We start from the raw sequence: 17595 nt of genomic DNA on the forward strand, positions 1-17595 counted from the left end.
AATTGGACAACACTTGGGTCGGGTGGGGTGCGCAATGGACGTCTGGCCAAAATAGTGGGTTATTGGACAAATAGTGGGTTAGAGGGACGTGGGGCACGTGGCGCCACTCTGAGGACGAAGGCAGAACTGCTTCGGGGGGCCTCGTACTCCGGGGGCCTCCCATCGCGCCTCCGAGGGCGTCGGGGCACCCCAACCCTGCCCGCATGGGTCGGGGGGGCCAGCATGCACATCCGCTGACCACCGTCCGCGAACCAACGCCCCAAGGACCGTTTGGACGTTTTCAAAAGTCATGGGCGAAAATGCATTGGACCGGATTGCTTACATGGTGTAAACGCTCATGTGGTCGAATGCGTTTGAACAGCCACAAAAGACTCTTTACTCTCCGCCTACTGACCTAACGAGTAAACATAATGGGAAGCGCACTAACCTGACAGGATTTGAAGTTTGGTTTGAAGACGAGAAGTTCGGTTCTCTCACCATTCCTGATTTCTAACACACTCAGTGTGTTCAGTGTGATTTTACAGCGGTCAGAGAAGAATCGAAAGCTATATTTTTCTATTTTCTCTGGCCCTGTTCATTTGTAAATTGTGCAGGCTTATTTTGTCCATAGACCCTCTTCTTGAACAAATCAAGACAGAAGGGGTGGAAAGTGGACAAAAGAGACAGATTAAAAACACAAGGTGTAAACAGGAATGTGTCTCCCTCGTCTACTTGTGATCCGATGGACCAAAACGGATCTTAATACCAGGTGTAAACATGGCCCTAGCAATCACCCAAACCAATATTGCAACTGCATAGAAGTGCTCTGAAAGCCACTCAAAACACCCACAAATTGCATAGCAGCATGAGCATCCTAGCCACACTCTTAACATCCTAACAAACGCACAACAGCATGCTAAAATGGGGTGGTGATGGCGCAGATGATAAGACACATGCCTTTGGTGTGAGAGACCCGGGTTCGAATCCACTGTTACCCTTTTTCCACCAAAAAAGAACTGGTTCGGAACTGGTGCTGGTTCAAAGTTGGTTCGGAGTTGGTTCAACTGAGTTGGTTTGTTTTTCCATTGATTAGAGCGCCCCGGGAACGACGTCGTTACGTCACTGTGTACGTCGCCATACGTCTTAGCTAGAAACGCTTGCAACATTACTTTGGGATTATCTCTAACTCGTGTACCAAGAAGGCTTTAAAAACAATTGAAATATGTAAGTCTTTTAATCTTTTCGTTTGATATGTAATTTTTTCGGATAAGTTATGTAGCCCTGTAATTGTGTCTTTTTTTCTTTCCATTTATTTGTTCTATATTGTGACTTTGCTTCTTTGCTTATAATGTCTTCAATAAAAAAAATATGCTTTGTGTGAGGAATGTTGAAATGTGGTTGAAATGAAGTAAATAGAAACGCTTCCGTTAACTTCAAGCATAACAATTACACAGGCGGACTCCATCGTGTTTCTGCAAATGTTTCTCTTGGCTTTGCGATCCTTTATTATGGTCAGAAAAGATGTTTAGAGCACATCTGGTGCCTCAGCCCCTGACGTAAGCATGACGTGCTAAAAGAACGGTTCTAGTCCAGCAAAGAGTTGGTGCCGCTTTGGAACCAGTTCCCCTGGCTTCTTTGGCTGTCGAAACACAAAGAACTGGTTCGCTCACAGGCACTGGCTCCGAACCGGCTCTCAAAATGCTTTGGTGGAAAAGGGGCTTGTGAGACACCAATGTGTCCCTGAGCAAGTCACTTAACCCCTAGTTGCTCCAGAGGCGTGCGACATCTGACATATATAGCAATTGTAAGTCGCTTTGGATAAAAGCGTCCGCTAAATAGATAAATGTAAAATGTAAAAACACTCCTTAAAACCTTATCAGTCGGTTGTAAATGCCATGGAAACTACACTTAACATCCTTGCAATACTGTATTTTGCACCATGATAATGAATTTCTTTCTCTTCATTGTGAACTCAGGTCCCTGTGTGCCTCAGCATGTTGAAGTGCAGTACGGCCTGTCTATCGGCCAGCTGTCCTGGGACAGGAGCAGAGGTGCTACCAGATACACCACACAGGCTGTCACTGATCTGGGATCAGTGTTGTCCTGCTCCACCAGTGACACCTCCTGTGCCCTCTACAATGTGTCCTGCAGTCAGACATATGACATCAGTGTGACCGCACACAACACCGTCTGCCAGGGAGCTGCTGTATCTGCATCAACTACTCTAAACACAGGTGCCTTCATTTTGCCATTATCCCAACGATTTTAGTGCTTTATGTGTCCAACAACTGACTGTGTGTGCTTCACCAGAACCCTGCCCACCCCAGAACGTGCGAACGCATCTGAATTGCTCAAGTGATGTAGGGACTGTGTCTTGGGAAGAGAGTTTGGGGGCGCTGGCATACGTGGCTTTCCTGGAGGGTCGTAATGGTCAAAGCCTGTCCTGCTACACGACCAGCTCCAGCTGCAGTGTGACCGGGCTGATCTGTGGCACTGTTTATGACACCCATGTACAAGCAGTTGGAGGAACTTACAACAGCACAGACAGCGAGACAGTTCTTCTCACATCAGGTTAGGCAGGTTTCTATTTTAACGCCATGCCAGCTTCTATGGCTATATTCATGGCAAGAGCCATAAAGATTTTCTGAAAAACTAAATTTGGATTTGCTTGGTTTAAAACCTTTTCAAAAGGATCAAACAAGCTCATTAAATGGGTAGAAGTAATATGTTTAATGGATAGAAGGCATCTAACAAAATCAGGGACCATTCTGTAATGAATCCAATGGAGGCAAGTTGAACTTAGTGATGGGCGATTTCAAAACACTGCTTCATTAAGCTACGAAACTTTTACAAATCTTTTGTTTCGAATCAGTGTTTCGGAGCACGTATGAAACGGCCAAAGTCTTGTGATTTCAGTCAACGAGGCTTCGTTATGTTGTAACCGTTTCAACATTTCAATGGTTCACCGCGATATCATGAATTATGTGGATTCACTGAAATGTACCCCTAGTGGCAAACCATTGAACAACTGTTTATGGGTTTTTATACATTTGTACATGTTTTAATTAGACATTAGTATAATTAAAAGGAATAATAGTTGTTAAGAATCTCTAATTGGCTTGTTTAGCTATGCCACCCATGGAACAAACAAAGCAACCCAGATAGCAAACTGACATTGAATCAACGTGGAAATATGACATCGAAACAACGTTGATCTGACATTGTTTTGTTCATCGAATTAACGTTGAACCAACGTCAGACGCGTCATTCTTTCAAAACTAACGGAAAATCAACTTGAAATCAACGAGTTGTTTCAACGTTATGAAAGCAAACCAATTTTCGATTTGATTTCGTTGGTTGAACGTTAATTCGATGAGCAAAATCAACGTTGTTTCAATGTCATGAGAGACGTCGTTTCCACGTTGATTCAATGTCAGTTTGCTGTCTGGGAAGCCCTAAAAACTGATAAAAGAACACATATTGCACAGATACTTTTAATCGTATTAAATGATTAGTTAATTGCATTTGATAAATTTTACTTTCAAAAAAAAATTTGGCCTGAGTTTGTGTTGCATTTACACTGTTCTGACCAATAGTCTCACCAGCATGTGCTGTTTCCAGCTCTTTGAAACACTGAATCAGTTGATTCAAAGCTTTGTTTCTCCTATCACCAAGTTCAACTGAAGCCATGTGCTGATTTATTTAACAAAACTTAATCAAAACAATTGAAAAATTAAAAATAGACTCAAAATATGAAATTAACTTTAACAAAAAAACTCAACAACAGTAGTGAACATTAACAAAGTTAGACACCAGACAACTGGAAAATATCATAGACAGTGAAAGAAATGGACACAGCGACCCCATTGATTTCAGCGGAGAAGACTGAAGCCCGATTATTGCACTTCCTGTCTGATGTCTGAGCGACTGCGCAGGCTCAATCTGAGCGTGACGACAGTCTGACAGTGGTTGATCTTCTAGTAGCTGTGCCAAGACAAATCTGAATCACCTAATTCCTTAAAAACGTTGTTGAGATATTTTGTCCCGTTGCTTTAATGGACTCTCTATCTATGGGCTTCTCCCTTGACTTTATGCCTCCATGTCCCCCTGATTGCCTCATAGACAGTAAAAGATTGTCCGTGAGCTTCTCCTCCTGTCTATACGGTAATTTCTCTATTGTGCGACAGAGAGTCCCGTGGTTATGACGCAATCTTTAGCCTATTTTTACTAAAACGGCTTCTACGGGGCCGTGACGTAAGATACAGCCTTTTATACATTGTCGTGTTTCTTTAGAAATAAATAATGACAAATGAAGTCTTTGGATGCCTTAGATGTAAAGTTATTCGCTGTCAAAGTGAATGGGAGTCAATGGGATGCTAACAGCAGGTGATAGTCTGTTACAATGGAGGTTTCAGTTTCCGGCTGATGGATGACACCCTTGCTATATATACCCAAAGACTAATGACTTTAAAAGACACACCTGAAATCAATAAACCAATAAATAAAATGAATGCAGAGGAGCACATGATTAGAACAACCAATGGAAACAGAACAATAAAGCAAAGGGGACACATCATAGATATCTATATAAAGGCTAGATGTGTCACGGCGGAGTATTTATCGTCATCACCGGCGACCATCTTGTCACAGACAGGCTTTCTGGCGGGCTCTGATGTAAAAAATACTCTTATCTCGTTGAAATCTTGACGGATTTACAAACGGTTTGGTTTCTTACAAACGTTATTGACGTGGCTATAATTCTGGATGATATTTATACACGTATTATTCATAAGTATGCAGTATCATAACTACATCTCTGCCGTTTGTAACAAACCAGACCGTTTGAAAATCGGTAGAAAATTGAGCAAGTTACGATGATTTAAAAAGTACATGCACCATTAAAACAATGTTACCAGTGAGCGAGCTAGCTGTGACAAGATGGCCGCCAGGTGCTGACGTCGACCTCCATTGGCCTGCAGCGCGGACGAGATATCTAGCCTTTATATAGATATCTATGGGACACATGACATAAACAGGAGACATGACTTGGATAATTCAAAATAAAAGACAAGAAAATGTGAACAAAACCAAAAATACATACTCGGGTACCGTAGGTGGCAGTATGCACTTGAAAAGTCATAGTTGCAATCTATATATATATATATATCTACTGTATACCATAGTATAAGTTTTAAAATGTCTAGTAAAAAACATACTGCCCCGCCCTAAGTGTCCATTTCGACTGAGCAGACTTGTGATTCGCCGCTGTGTCTTTGTGTCTAGCCCCCTGTCCACCAGTGTCCAGCTCAGTCGCTGTCGCCGTGATCTGTGATGATGCAACAGCGTTGTTCAACTGGGCCTGGAGTGGCGGAGCTGCGTCCTATGAGCTCACTGCCATCAGTAACAACGGCTACATCGCCACCTGCATCTCTCAAGAGAATTACTGTAACATCAGCAATCTAGCCTGCGGACAGACCTACAAGGTCAGGCTCACAGCAAACAATGATAGATGTCAGGTTACAGAGGAGACTGGAGTGACCTTCCAAACACGTGAGTCGACATTTTTCTGTCGACAATGTAACTGTAGAAAAGGAATACAGCTCATAACTGAACTAATCATTGAGCTATTTTGTCCTTTGAACTCTAGGCCCTTGTGCTCCTTTGCGTGTGAACGTGGACTTTCAGTGCCAATCTAGAGCAGCTGTACTGACCTGGGAGCAAAGGGACGATGTGCTATACTACCTTGCTAGCGTCACCCTCAGCACAGGAGAAGTGGCCACAGTTTGTAACTCTACAACTGACAGCTGTGAAATGAGGGGGTTGAGGTGTGGAGAGGAGTACGCCTTCACCGTCTCGGCCTACAGTGAAGATTGCCACAGTGACGTCAGCAGCACTGTACACATTCAAACAGGTCCATCATTCTATACTTTAAACTTTATTTTTGTTATCCAGTAAGTAGTGGACAAATTTATGTCCGGCCTAGCAGGGCCGGATTAAGAGTTCAGGGGCCCCTGGACACAATGTCTTGTAGGCCCCCTCTTAAGCAGGCCAAATGTATATTTTGTCCAAGGACATTTTAATATGGAATTTACAGTTTACTGATTTAATGACTTAAAATTAACTTTGTTGAACTATTGGAGTAAAGTTCATAAATGGTTGTTCTTTCCTATAGGAATTTGTAAAACTATGTTGGGTGGACCCTTTATTTAGCATTTATAGTTTTACTGATTTACTATTCCTCTAGGGGGGTTCGGGGGCATGCTCCCCCAAAAGACAATTGTGTACATTTTAAGGTTAAATGCATCAATCTTGTGCTCTCTGAGAGATCACAATTAAGAGCTTCAACCCATGAACTGCTCGTTGAACAAAGAAAACGCATTGATTTGTACCAGGACAATAAACAGGGCTCAAACATATTTTTAGTTGAGTCTCAGTCTACACTACATTATCAATGGAGTTTTAGGATCCCAAACAATTATTATAATAATGTAATAATGATTTATACAATTATTCCTATGACGTAAAATCCATATAGCCTATAAATGTACTAGTATATAAATGAAAATGAATATTTTTGTCCTTATTTCTTCACTTGCAAGAAATAAACCCTTGAGCTTGTATTTAGGAGAAAAGACCATCCTGATCGCGTGAGCAAAGTGCACACTTTTCTTTAAATCACCCAGCACTGATGCCTATTCTTAAAGTCTTATAAACGCAAAAAGCCATGCCATGGTTTCGATTTTAGTTCGTTGGCAATATAACACGCTAGAGACCTATGTTAGGTTAAACATTTTACATCTCATATGTGTTGGGAAAAGGGAGAAGAGACTTCGGCAAAAGGCGGATTCGAACTCGGGTCCGAGCGCTGCGGATCAAAAGCTCAATTCAGCGTGTTACGACCTACACCACTTTAGCTGTGACGTGATCCGCGTCATTTTTCATAAAAAGACAGGCACTTAGTGCAAACATACGCTCTGTTTTATCAAACCTTCCCTCGCGGCCTCGAAACACTACCAGCCCACCGGGGAAACTCCCGACTCTCCCGATTGCCACTCCGCCGCTGGTGCCCATTGGCCCACGACATCTAAGTGCCCAGTTGGCCCAATGGTTAATCCGGCCCTGCGGCCTTGGAAATTTGTGATCTTCACCCTAAGATATTAAGAAACTAAGATGTAGTTTTCTTTGAATGACATCACAATGAAACCTTTGCATTGTCTCTTTCTTCAGAACCTTGTCAGCCAACCCAACTGACAGTCGCAGGATCATGTGATAACAACACAGTTCACTTGAACTGGAATCACAGCAGAGGTGCATTGAGTTACACAGTGCTTATCGCAAGCAACCTAGGATATGCCAACTCAGTCCAGACATCAGAATCGATGCTAACAGCGGAGCTCCTCTGCGGACAGACCTACACCTTCACAGCAGTGGCGGAAAATGATGCCTGTGACAGCATCCCAAGCACTCCCGCCCATCTTACGACTGGTACGACCCAACACTCATAAAGGCCGATCTTACAAGTGACACAAAAATTGCCACAGAAAAGGTTTCTGACATTTATACAAAATCAATGCTTTTCTTCTATAGCCCCGTGTGTGCCATACAACATTGAGACCTTTGCAGAGTGTGAGACTAGCCTGGGTGCTGTCAGCTGGGCTGGCAGTGATGGCGCAGAAACTTACACCGCCATTGCCGAAGGACAGGATGGCCACACGCACATTTGCATAACAAACACAACCTTCTGTATTTGGGAGGAGCTGCATTGTGGGGAAATTTACGTTGCCCGGGTCATTGCCAACGCACAAATCTGCAGCAGTAATCCCAGTAAAAGCACAATCATCAACATGGGTGAGTTGCTGATGAGGTCAACTTTAAATGAAACTACTTTCTAGAAATGGCTAATCAATATTGCCTGCGTTGTGTACAGCTCCATGCATCCCCCAGAAACTGGTGTCCTCCTTTGACTGTGAGGTGAGAGTGGGTTCCCTCACCTGGGAAGCAAGTGAAAATGCTTCGATGTACCTGGCGTCTGCCGAATCTAGCAGCGGTCACCGGGTCGAACTCACCACCAATGACACAAATGCACAGTTCTCGGAGTTCAACTGTGGTCAGCTTTACTTTCTGACTGTCCTAGTTGTGGGACATGTATGTAGGAGCCCCCCCAGCAACGCCTCAGTACTGCAGACAGGTTAGGACTTTCTTACACGCACCCAATCCCAAAAGAAGTACGCAACTCTTTTGAGCTCTTGACAATGCCACACTTGTTGAATGACATGGATTATGTCATTGTGTCTTTCTACAGAGCCCTGCACTCCCACATCCCTCTTTGGCTTTAATGACTGCATCTCCAATATTGCTACAGTATCTTGGGAGCCAGCTGATGGTGCAGAATACTACACCGCAACAGTGCAAGGCCCAGATGGGCCTTTAGGAACATGCATGTCCTGGACGGCGAGCTGCGGCATGCCCAAACTGTCTTGCGGCAATACATACAATGTTAGCGTGATTGCCTCCAGTCGCCAATGTAACTCAACACCCAGTGCGCTGAGCACTATTAACACAGGTAATGCATGCTAACCAACTTCAACATAAATGTTAGACACAAATACACACTCCTCAGCACAGGTGTTGTTCTGGTAATATCATGTCTGCACTGTCAGAGCATTTACTTGTTTTGATCCCAGTACCTGGTAATGATATTATGGTTCATTCAATTTAATATGCATTTACAGTTTTTTTTCAGTAAAGTCAACAAACAAGAACAACTCTCTCTCTTTCGCAGTGCCCTGTGTTCCTACGGGAGTGTCTGTGGTGCTGGACTGTGCCACTGCTGAGGCACATGTGTCCTGGAACGCAAGCATGGGGGCGCTGTCCTACACTGCTTTTGCCTGGAACAGCCAATTCAACTTCATATCCTGTAGTAGCACTGGACCTGTTACACATTGCAGTCTTAGTGATCTCATCTGTGGAGATGATTACAGTATTCAAGTGATTGCTGTTGGAGATGAATGCACCAGTTTGCCCAGTCAGACAGAACACTTCTTCACAGGTACAGTTGCCTAGTTTTGGTTTTGTTGTTCTAGATCAGGGATGGGCAACTTCAGTCCTGGAGGGCCACTTAGCTCCAACCCTGAAAAAATCCCTTGCCTGTAACTTTCTAGTAATCCTGAAGACCTTGATTAGCTTGTTCAGTGTGTTTGATTAGGGTTGAAGCTAAACTCAGTAGGACAATTGCCCACCAGGACCGAAGTTCTCCACCCCTATTCTAGATTAAAGAAATTGGTTCTGTTATTATTTTTCTCTTGTAACATTATTTTTCTGTTGTTTCCTGTAGTTCCTTGTGCCCCAGAAGTTACTTCTACACACCTGGACTGCTACACTGACACTGTCCTGCTGCAGTGGACTCCCACCAATGGGTCTGTTTCCTACACCGCTGATGCCAGGACTCCTGGGGGGCTGACCTCCACCTGCTCCAGCAACTCCACTAACTGTGAACTGAAGGGACTAGCTTGTGGACAAACATACAATCTTACCATGGTATCATATGATGGACATTGCCACAGCCAACCTGGCACAGCCCTGGCAGTTGCGTCGGGTATGAAAGAGGAAATTAATTAAAATACATCACCTAGATGTAGCAATGTAGTCAACTTTTTTTAAGAGTCATTCTCAGGGATGTCCATATGATTGGGTACTAGTATAATTAAAGGGTTGGTTCACCCAAAAATTAGAATAGGCCTATGTCAAGAAAAAATTGAAGACTGGAAGTACGTCTTTTGGTAGGGATACGGCTCTTCCCAGCAAACAAATTTGGGTTCTGGGAATGTTCTGGGAACGTTAGTTTTTAGAACTTTCCCTTAAGGTTAGGGGAACGTTCCTGGAACATTCTCCTTACGTTATAAAAATGGAACCTAAAAATAACCTGCATGGAACATAACCTATAACGTTCTTGTTTGGTTCCCCCCAAAAAATAACCTCATGGGACCATTCGGGAACGTTAGGGGAACGTTCTGTGTTTGCTGGGATTCTGGTTAGCTTTTTACAATGGTGGGGTCCGATAGATACGACTGGACCAAATCTCTCCGCAACCTGTCTGAAGTCACATATGACGATGTGGTTCGGATGGTAAATGAAAACTCAAGCGCAAAAGCTGAGGTATGGCTGTCTATGTCCTGATGCAAAGCAACTTTTCATTTTTACAACTAGCCATTAGCCAGTAAGGTAAATTGCTGCGTTCACGTGCTATGGAAAATAGGATATTTTCCACTTGTGAACTGGTATTTACCAGTGTGTTGCATTCAAGTGCTTTTGTTGTCGTAATGTGGTAAAAAGATGGAGATCCAGACCTGTTATGTAGCTAAAACTATTTTAGATTGCTTAAGTCATCTCCAACGGCAAGAAAATGATTTATCGAAACTCAAAAGGTAAATAATATGCTAATATATTTTATAGATCATGAATAGGATATATTTTTACCATTCACGACTCTCGTGGTGGTCTCCGCCTTTTTGAAAAGTTCAAAGGTTATCTCATCTCGGCAACTCGTCCATCAAAATATTCTACGAGTTGCCCAGTGGAAAATACCACATGAGAGGGTGTTCATGTGCATTTTCCACGTCGGCTTTTGGTATTTACCATAATTACCATAGCACATGAACACAGCAAATGTTTCTATGGTAACAGCGAGTTGGACCTATCAGCAGACATTGCTACTACGCTTAGGATTGTGGGTAGTGTAGTTTTTTTTCATAATATTGCGGATAAAACAGGTTTTTCTTTAAACAAGGTTGATTTCATAAAAACGTATAGCTTCAACAGGAGCAAAAACCTTCGTTTCACAACCTCATAGCTCGTGGTCAGTCTACCTCGGATGGTTTAGACTGAAATTAGGGCTGATAATCTAAATCCTTACCGAGAAATACTGCTGACCGGAAGTTCTGTATCCCGACTCCGCGTTCTGGAAGCAGGAAGTGTGACATAGGACTATTATCCCATAATTTACTCACCCTCAATCCTTTCTTCTTTCAGCCTAACACAATCAGAGTTCTGTAAAAAATATTTACCAGTATCCTAATGAAATGATTGTATGTTCATAGTTTTACTGATTTCTGTAGTTTTGGGACATCTCTTTCTGACCTCTCTCACTCTCTCGAATAGTTCCCTGTCCACCTCAGAGAGTGGTGTCTAATTTGCTCTGCTCGTCAAACTCTGCCCATGTGGAGTGGAGTCCCGATACAGGGGCAGAGTCGTATGAGGTTCAAGCCATCACCACAGGTGGCCAGATGACAGGATGCGACACCACAAATACTTCCTGTGTTGTGCCTGACCTTGAATGCGGTTCCATTTACAACATCAGCGTGCTTGCCATTGGCCACAACTGTAATGTGTCAAAGAGTGCGATCACCACACTGCATTCAGGTAGGTGACCTCTAACAAAGCAAAGTTTTCCTCATGAAAGTGACAGCATCTTCCACCGCAATTCTACAATGACCCAAATATCAATTTCCAATTTGTCCCCAGTGCCATGTATTCCCAACCAGATTCAGGCAAACCTGAGCTGTGAATCTGGTGTGGTTGATGTGTCCTGGCAGCCTAGCCAAGGAGCTTTCTCTTACTCTGCTGTCGCTCAGGGCAGCGCGGGCTTTGCGTCATCATGCAACAGCACCAGCACCACATGTGAGTTCACTAATCTACTGTGTGGACTCACATACAGCTTCAGCGTGACTGCCTCCGACCACTCGTGTACCAGCGCACAGAGTCAGAGCGTAGAGCTGGACACAGGTAGGATGAATGTACACACACAATTCACAATTCCTTTTCCATTCCTATTATTATATTTATGAACTTCTTGTTTGCGATTTAACAGTTCCATGCAAGCCAACGGGAATCATCACTGAAATGGAGTGTGGCAGCCACACAGGTGTAGTGTCATGGGAACAAGGGGAGCACGTTGCCTCCTACCTGGTCGTCGCATCCAGTCCAGATGGGCACCGAACACATTGCAGCAGTCCCAACTCCAAGTGCACATTAGACAGCCTACATTGTGGCCAAGCCTACAACCTCACAATCACTGCCCAGGACAGCCACTGTGACAGCAGAAATGCCCTTTCAACATTACAGTCAGGTTAGGAAATCCCCCCTAATACTCTTTCATCAACATGCTTCCACACAAATGAAGAAAATGACTATTCAATACTAGGGTTGGGAATCGAGAATCGAGTATCGATTGGAACCGAGACTAACTTTTCGTTTTTCCCGGAATCGTTCAAAAGTAAAAATTCCGATTCCTAGTTTCGATATTCACAGTCCGCCGAGCGGAAGAAGAAACCGCTGAACAACACCAACGAAGAAGCGTCTACCGGAAGTGTTGGCATAACCGCGCGAGTCGAACATGAGTAGCTTACTTTGGCGATCCAAAGTGTGGCTTCACTTTTCTAAAAATAACGAAATCTCTGCAAAATGCAAAATTTGTGACAAAAGGAGTATTTTTACAGAAGGACTATTTCCTTCAGAAAGACCGTTGGTTAGCAAGGTTAGCAAAACTTTTTTGACCCTGCCTCTTAAAGAATCGGAATCGAGAATCGTTAGGAACCGGAATCGAAACAAGGAATTGGAATCGGAATCAGAATCGTTCAAATTCAAACGATACCCAACCCTATTCAATACCAGACCTGTGCCACCATCAGATCTACAAATAGTAGGGCTGTGTTCGAAATCGCCCCCTGTACCCTCATTCACTATCCCCTACATTACTCCAATAAAAAGGAATTTATACCAGTTTGTTATTACGCTGTAGCCACATTGGATCAACGATTTGTAAAATGGATGGAGGGATGATTCATCTTCCGGCGAGACACAGGAAATCATTTGGCGCCACTAACATTGCATTATGGGTATTCTCTAGCCGTTGAGTGTGCATCAGCTGTACATTCATTAATGAGGTGCATTATGGGACTTAATGAGTGCACTCGAGTCGATAACGTCCACTATGGTTTTGGACAGCACTACAAATGGCTGTCCCCTCATATAGTGTCCTATTTAAGTCTATGGGGGCGAATTCAAACACAGCCCAGCTTTTCTGATGTAATCAGCTGATGTTAGATATCTGTCTTCGTTGACAAACCCAAATGAACGTATCCGTGTATTAATGCTTCATCTTTCTCCTCTTCCTCAGTTCCATGTTCACCTGTCAACGTGCAAGCATCTCTCGTTTGCCTGTCTAACTCTGCGGCTGTTACGTGGCAAAGTACCAGCGGGGCGCTGTCCTACCAGGCTGAGGGCATCACTGTAGACGGCACCCACGCGGCCAACTGCAGCAGCGGCGACGCAACTCACTGCAACCTGGAGCATCTGCTCTGCGGACGCACATATAATGTGTCTGTGCTGTCCATGGACCATGCATGCAGCAGCGAAAGGAGTTTGTTCACACAAGTGCATACTGGTGAGTAGCACACTCAGACTGTTAAAATGATTTCTAAAGTAAGCCATTTGTAGGTTGAGTTTTTGAAAAGTGTAAACCAGTTAGCACCCTGTCACCCAATCAAACACACCCGAACCAGCAAATAAATGTGTTTGCGGTTACTTGGAAATTACAGGCAGGTGTTGTTGGAGCAGGGTTGGAACTAAAGTCTTCAGGAAGGTCGACCACTCTGGTGAAAGTGATTTCACCAAGTACCACATGTTCCTGGATCAACTTTCCAATCAACCAATCAGATTTGAGGGTGAAGTTTACAGTTTATGTCAAGATTAGGCTTATAACCAGGGTGAAGTACTTAAACATCAGTGTTATTCAGCAATCATTACCCTATGATTTTAGGGAAAAGTTATGGGTAGGGTTAGGTTTAGTGGTAGGGATTGGGTAAGGACTACATTTTGGGACTGGAACGTTGATCCAGGATCAACAAAATATTTTAATCCAGGACCATGTCTTACTTGGCAAAATCCCAGTGACCAGGTCACTCTCTAGTACCCCTTGCTGGTTCGGAGCCAGAGCCTAGTTTCAAATCGGTTCTTTGTTTTTCGACCACCAAAGCACCAGCTCCGAACCAGTAAAAGTGGTTCTAAAGTAGCACCAAATCATTGCTGGTCTAGAAGTAAGAACCGCTTACGTCAGCGGCTGGGGGCGGGGTTACCGTGACCAACAAGACGAATAGAAACTTGTGACCGCCATTTTTTTAAATAGCAGCTAATCATGCTAATAGCAGCTCGATTGTAATCTCCGTTAATGCAAGTTACGGCGAGCTGCACGGATGTGCTGGATTCGCCGTGTTTGGATACCGATATAGGTTTGCAAAGCCATGAGCACAAATAGTAACGCAACAACTGCCAATGTCGATGGAAGGCTTGTTCGAGATGCATCGGAGCTGCGGGAGTGTTTGGGAGTTTACGACTCCTGCTTTTGAATCAAATCTTTTTATAATGTTTTTTCGAATCGCTCTCGCAGTTCGAGATTCGCAGTGCCGAACCATCTCGAGCAAGCCTGGTGTGTTTGTGTGTGCCGCTCTAGCGTTGCTGGGCAACATGAGATGTATACGGTGACGTAAGATCTGGCTCTGTGATGCTCTCTAGCTTGTGGAAAGGCAAACCGGTTCTTTGAAAGCTCGTCAGTCGAACCAACTCCGAACCAGCACTAGCTCTAGCTCTGAACCTTGTTGGTGGAAAAGGGGGTATAGGAGAAGGGTTGGAAACCCCTAGTGTGGCAGTACTGTGGCACTTTCGAAGCAGCCTTTTCTTAAAAAACATAACAACATGTAACATCCACTTCCACTTTACAGCCACCATCAAGAACAGATGTATGAAATGTGCTTTTCTTTTTTTAGCGCCCTGTCCACCTCAGGCCGTTGATGTGCAGGTGAACTGTTCTGCTGGCTTCATGACTGTCACATGGGCAGCCAATCCAGATGCAGAATCTTTCCATGTGAGAGCAGCGAGCAGTGGAGGAGATTTCCTGTCATGTGATTCCACTGGCACCAGCTGTTCAATCCCTGGCTTGCCATGCGGACAGTCATATTCTGTCACTGTGACATCTGTCAGGGGAGGCTGTGCGAGCCAGCCCAGCACTGCCGTCAACGCTACCTCAGGTAACTTTCACAACAACAACACAAAATGACCACTAAACTATTGAGGTAATAAAATCAGGTAATAAAGGTATAATCAGTCAGGTAATAAAATATAACCTTCTGAATTAATTTCGGTTGGATGAGATAAATCATTAACGATGGAAATATTACCGTGTTTAAAACAAGCGGCAACCTTCCGGGCTCTCTCTCGAATCCAACACAGAAGTGACTTAAACTGCAATTCATTGACTGACCTCTAGTGACAGGCTCCAAAAGAGAGACAATCCAATATAATCCCCATGTTAAAATAGACTAATTTTTTTGTAACTCATCCGTTTTTTATTATATTATTTAAGGCAGGGGTTCTCAAACATTTTGGTGCCAGGGACCCCTTTCAGGGGAAAAAAAATTCCAAGGACCCCCCTCATATTTATAACAGTTATTGAGCACAAAGTTAATGTGTGAGCGGCAAATGAAATATTTTTGCACAAAATGAATGGTCTCCACCCAGGGTACTATGCAGGAATTTCTAAATAGCCTACTGAGGTAACGAAAGTGATCTTGCTAGGAATCACTTAGTTAGGATCCCTCACTTAGGAATTTTTGATGTTCTTGATCTACACATGTGCATTTTAAGGTGTTTTAAGGCCCCACAATTGGATAACTATAGATTTAGTAGAAGCATGTCAGTCAGTGGCATACATTTTTTTTTTTTTTTGTCAAGATGTCACGAAACACAATCACATATTCCAATCAGGAATGGCCTTAAAAGAGAAATGTTTCAATAATTAGGCCTATTCTGCACACAAATAAAGCCCATAAGCCTATAAATACAATGATAATGGCATTATGTTTAATAGGTGCGTGCGTTGTTAATTTGAGCTACTGTAATTAGCTAAAAAAAACATACAGTAGGCTATATGTTAAATATATGAATCCATAATGTTAATCTCATGGGCACAGTATGTTTCTATTGACCTGCTTTTTCCTTTTTTAAAGTTGAGCTTGATTAATACTTTGCAAACTGATTGTTTCAGTCGTTTTTTAAACTTTTATCTAAAACAGCTGTTTAGTTTATGTTAATTTAAGGCCTATATCTTATCTCGCACTTTATGACCGTTGACTGAAACGTCGTGCGGGGAACTTTGAGTTCACTCCGACTCAAACATTTTGACATTGACGAGCTATCGTTGTTAGTCTGCTGAAGCACCTCAGACGAGAAGGTCAGTATCATCGCGATGTGCATCCTTGCAACCTCAGTTGTGGGTACGGCCCTGTCACTATGCACTTTTATTTTGATAATGATCAGACTTCTAATGTCAAATCTACAGTAGCAGTGCTAGAACTGACTATTGTGCGCGCACGCGAGACGCCGGCGCGCAATTACATGGGAATTTTTCCTCAGCAGTGGAAACAGGAATACTCTTATTTATGGTCATAGATAAGACAAGAGTGCATCATCCGAAACGGTAAAGTGTCCATTTTTTATTTGTGTATAGGCTACATTATAAATGACTACAAAATGTCATGCCTTTTAAAAATACAGAAAAGAACCGGATGCGGGTTCATGCCGTCTCTCTGTCTCCTTTCTGGCGCACGTCCCGCAAAATCAACAGCAGCGAATCTACTTGACGCAAAGACATAGATTATCTATCTATAGAAAACTTTAAGTGTCTACTTTGTATTGTTTTATGTTAAATGCTTTATACAAGTTACTTAGGAATAAACAGCATGTTTTCAGATGATAATCAAAACATGACTCATAGCATGGAAAAAAACGTTAGGTTGTAAATTATTTCGCGGACCCCCTGGCTTTAGCTCGCGGACCCCCAGGGGTCCGCGGACCCCACTTTGAGAACCACTGATTTAAGGGATACTCCACTTTTTTTGGAAATAGGCTCATTTTACAACTTTTTTTTACAAGTTTTACCATTTTTGAATCAACTCAGCCGATTTTCTGATATTTAGAATAATATCAGTAACCAGAAAGTTTCTGGTCTCATTGACTTCCATATTAGGAAAGAATATACTATAGTAGTCAATGAGACCAGAAACTGTCTGGTTACTGATATTCTTCTGAATATCAGAAAATCGGCTGAATTGATTCGAAAACAGTAAAACTCAACTGTTTAACTCTGGGGGAGTTGTAAAATGAGCCTATTTACCAAAAAAAGTGGAGTATCCCTTTAAGCCTTAAAGTTCTGCATAATTAAGGGCGTGGCCACTTGAGTGACAGGTGGATTTCCGCCGCCGTCACTACTAGCCGTTTGTCTGATGTCTGTTAGCGTCACGTCACCTCAGCTAATCCTCCTCTTTGCCCATTTTTCGTTTATCTGGAAGTGACGCGCTGCCAAGATGGCGACGGCCGGCTCCGCCCATTTTGGGCTTCAGAAACCTACGGGTGACACCTACGTATTTTTTCCCACCACCATGTCCCTTTAGGAGCTCCGTATGTACTCTACCATTAAGACAAGTTATTTCACTCGGCGGCCATCTTTGAAACGCCTCTCGGGCAGCAAGGGCAGCTCTTATCTCTTCGAATTGGGAAATCAGATTC

The 17595-nt window shown here is 43.2% G+C and overlaps 1 protein-coding gene across 1 annotated transcript in view; it reads left to right on the forward strand.

The window, feature by feature from the left end:
* The window catches only part of fndc7b (fibronectin type III domain containing 7b), a 61323-nt gene that overhangs the window by 33580 nt on the left and 10148 nt on the right, over positions 1-17595 (forward strand). The window contains exons 35-49 of the mRNA XM_089124197.1: positions 1956-2213; positions 2290-2550; positions 5263-5529; positions 5627-5890; positions 7207-7464; positions 7567-7827; positions 7907-8167; positions 8282-8542; positions 8762-9028; positions 9314-9574; positions 11137-11397; positions 11500-11760; positions 11846-12103; positions 13154-13420; positions 14799-15059. Coding sequence (XP_088980323.1) covers positions 1956-2213; positions 2290-2550; positions 5263-5529; positions 5627-5890; positions 7207-7464; positions 7567-7827; positions 7907-8167; positions 8282-8542; positions 8762-9028; positions 9314-9574; positions 11137-11397; positions 11500-11760; positions 11846-12103; positions 13154-13420; positions 14799-15059 — 3927 coding nt within the window. The remainder of the gene's footprint in view (positions 1-1955; positions 2214-2289; positions 2551-5262; positions 5530-5626; positions 5891-7206; positions 7465-7566; positions 7828-7906; positions 8168-8281; positions 8543-8761; positions 9029-9313; positions 9575-11136; positions 11398-11499; positions 11761-11845; positions 12104-13153; positions 13421-14798; positions 15060-17595) is intronic.

The sequence above is a fragment of the Pimephales promelas genome, chromosome 20 (assembly GCF_988280905.1).
Source record: "Pimephales promelas chromosome 20, fPimPro1.hap1.1, whole genome shotgun sequence".
NCBI lineage: Eukaryota > Metazoa > Chordata > Actinopteri > Cypriniformes > Leuciscidae > Pimephales > Pimephales promelas.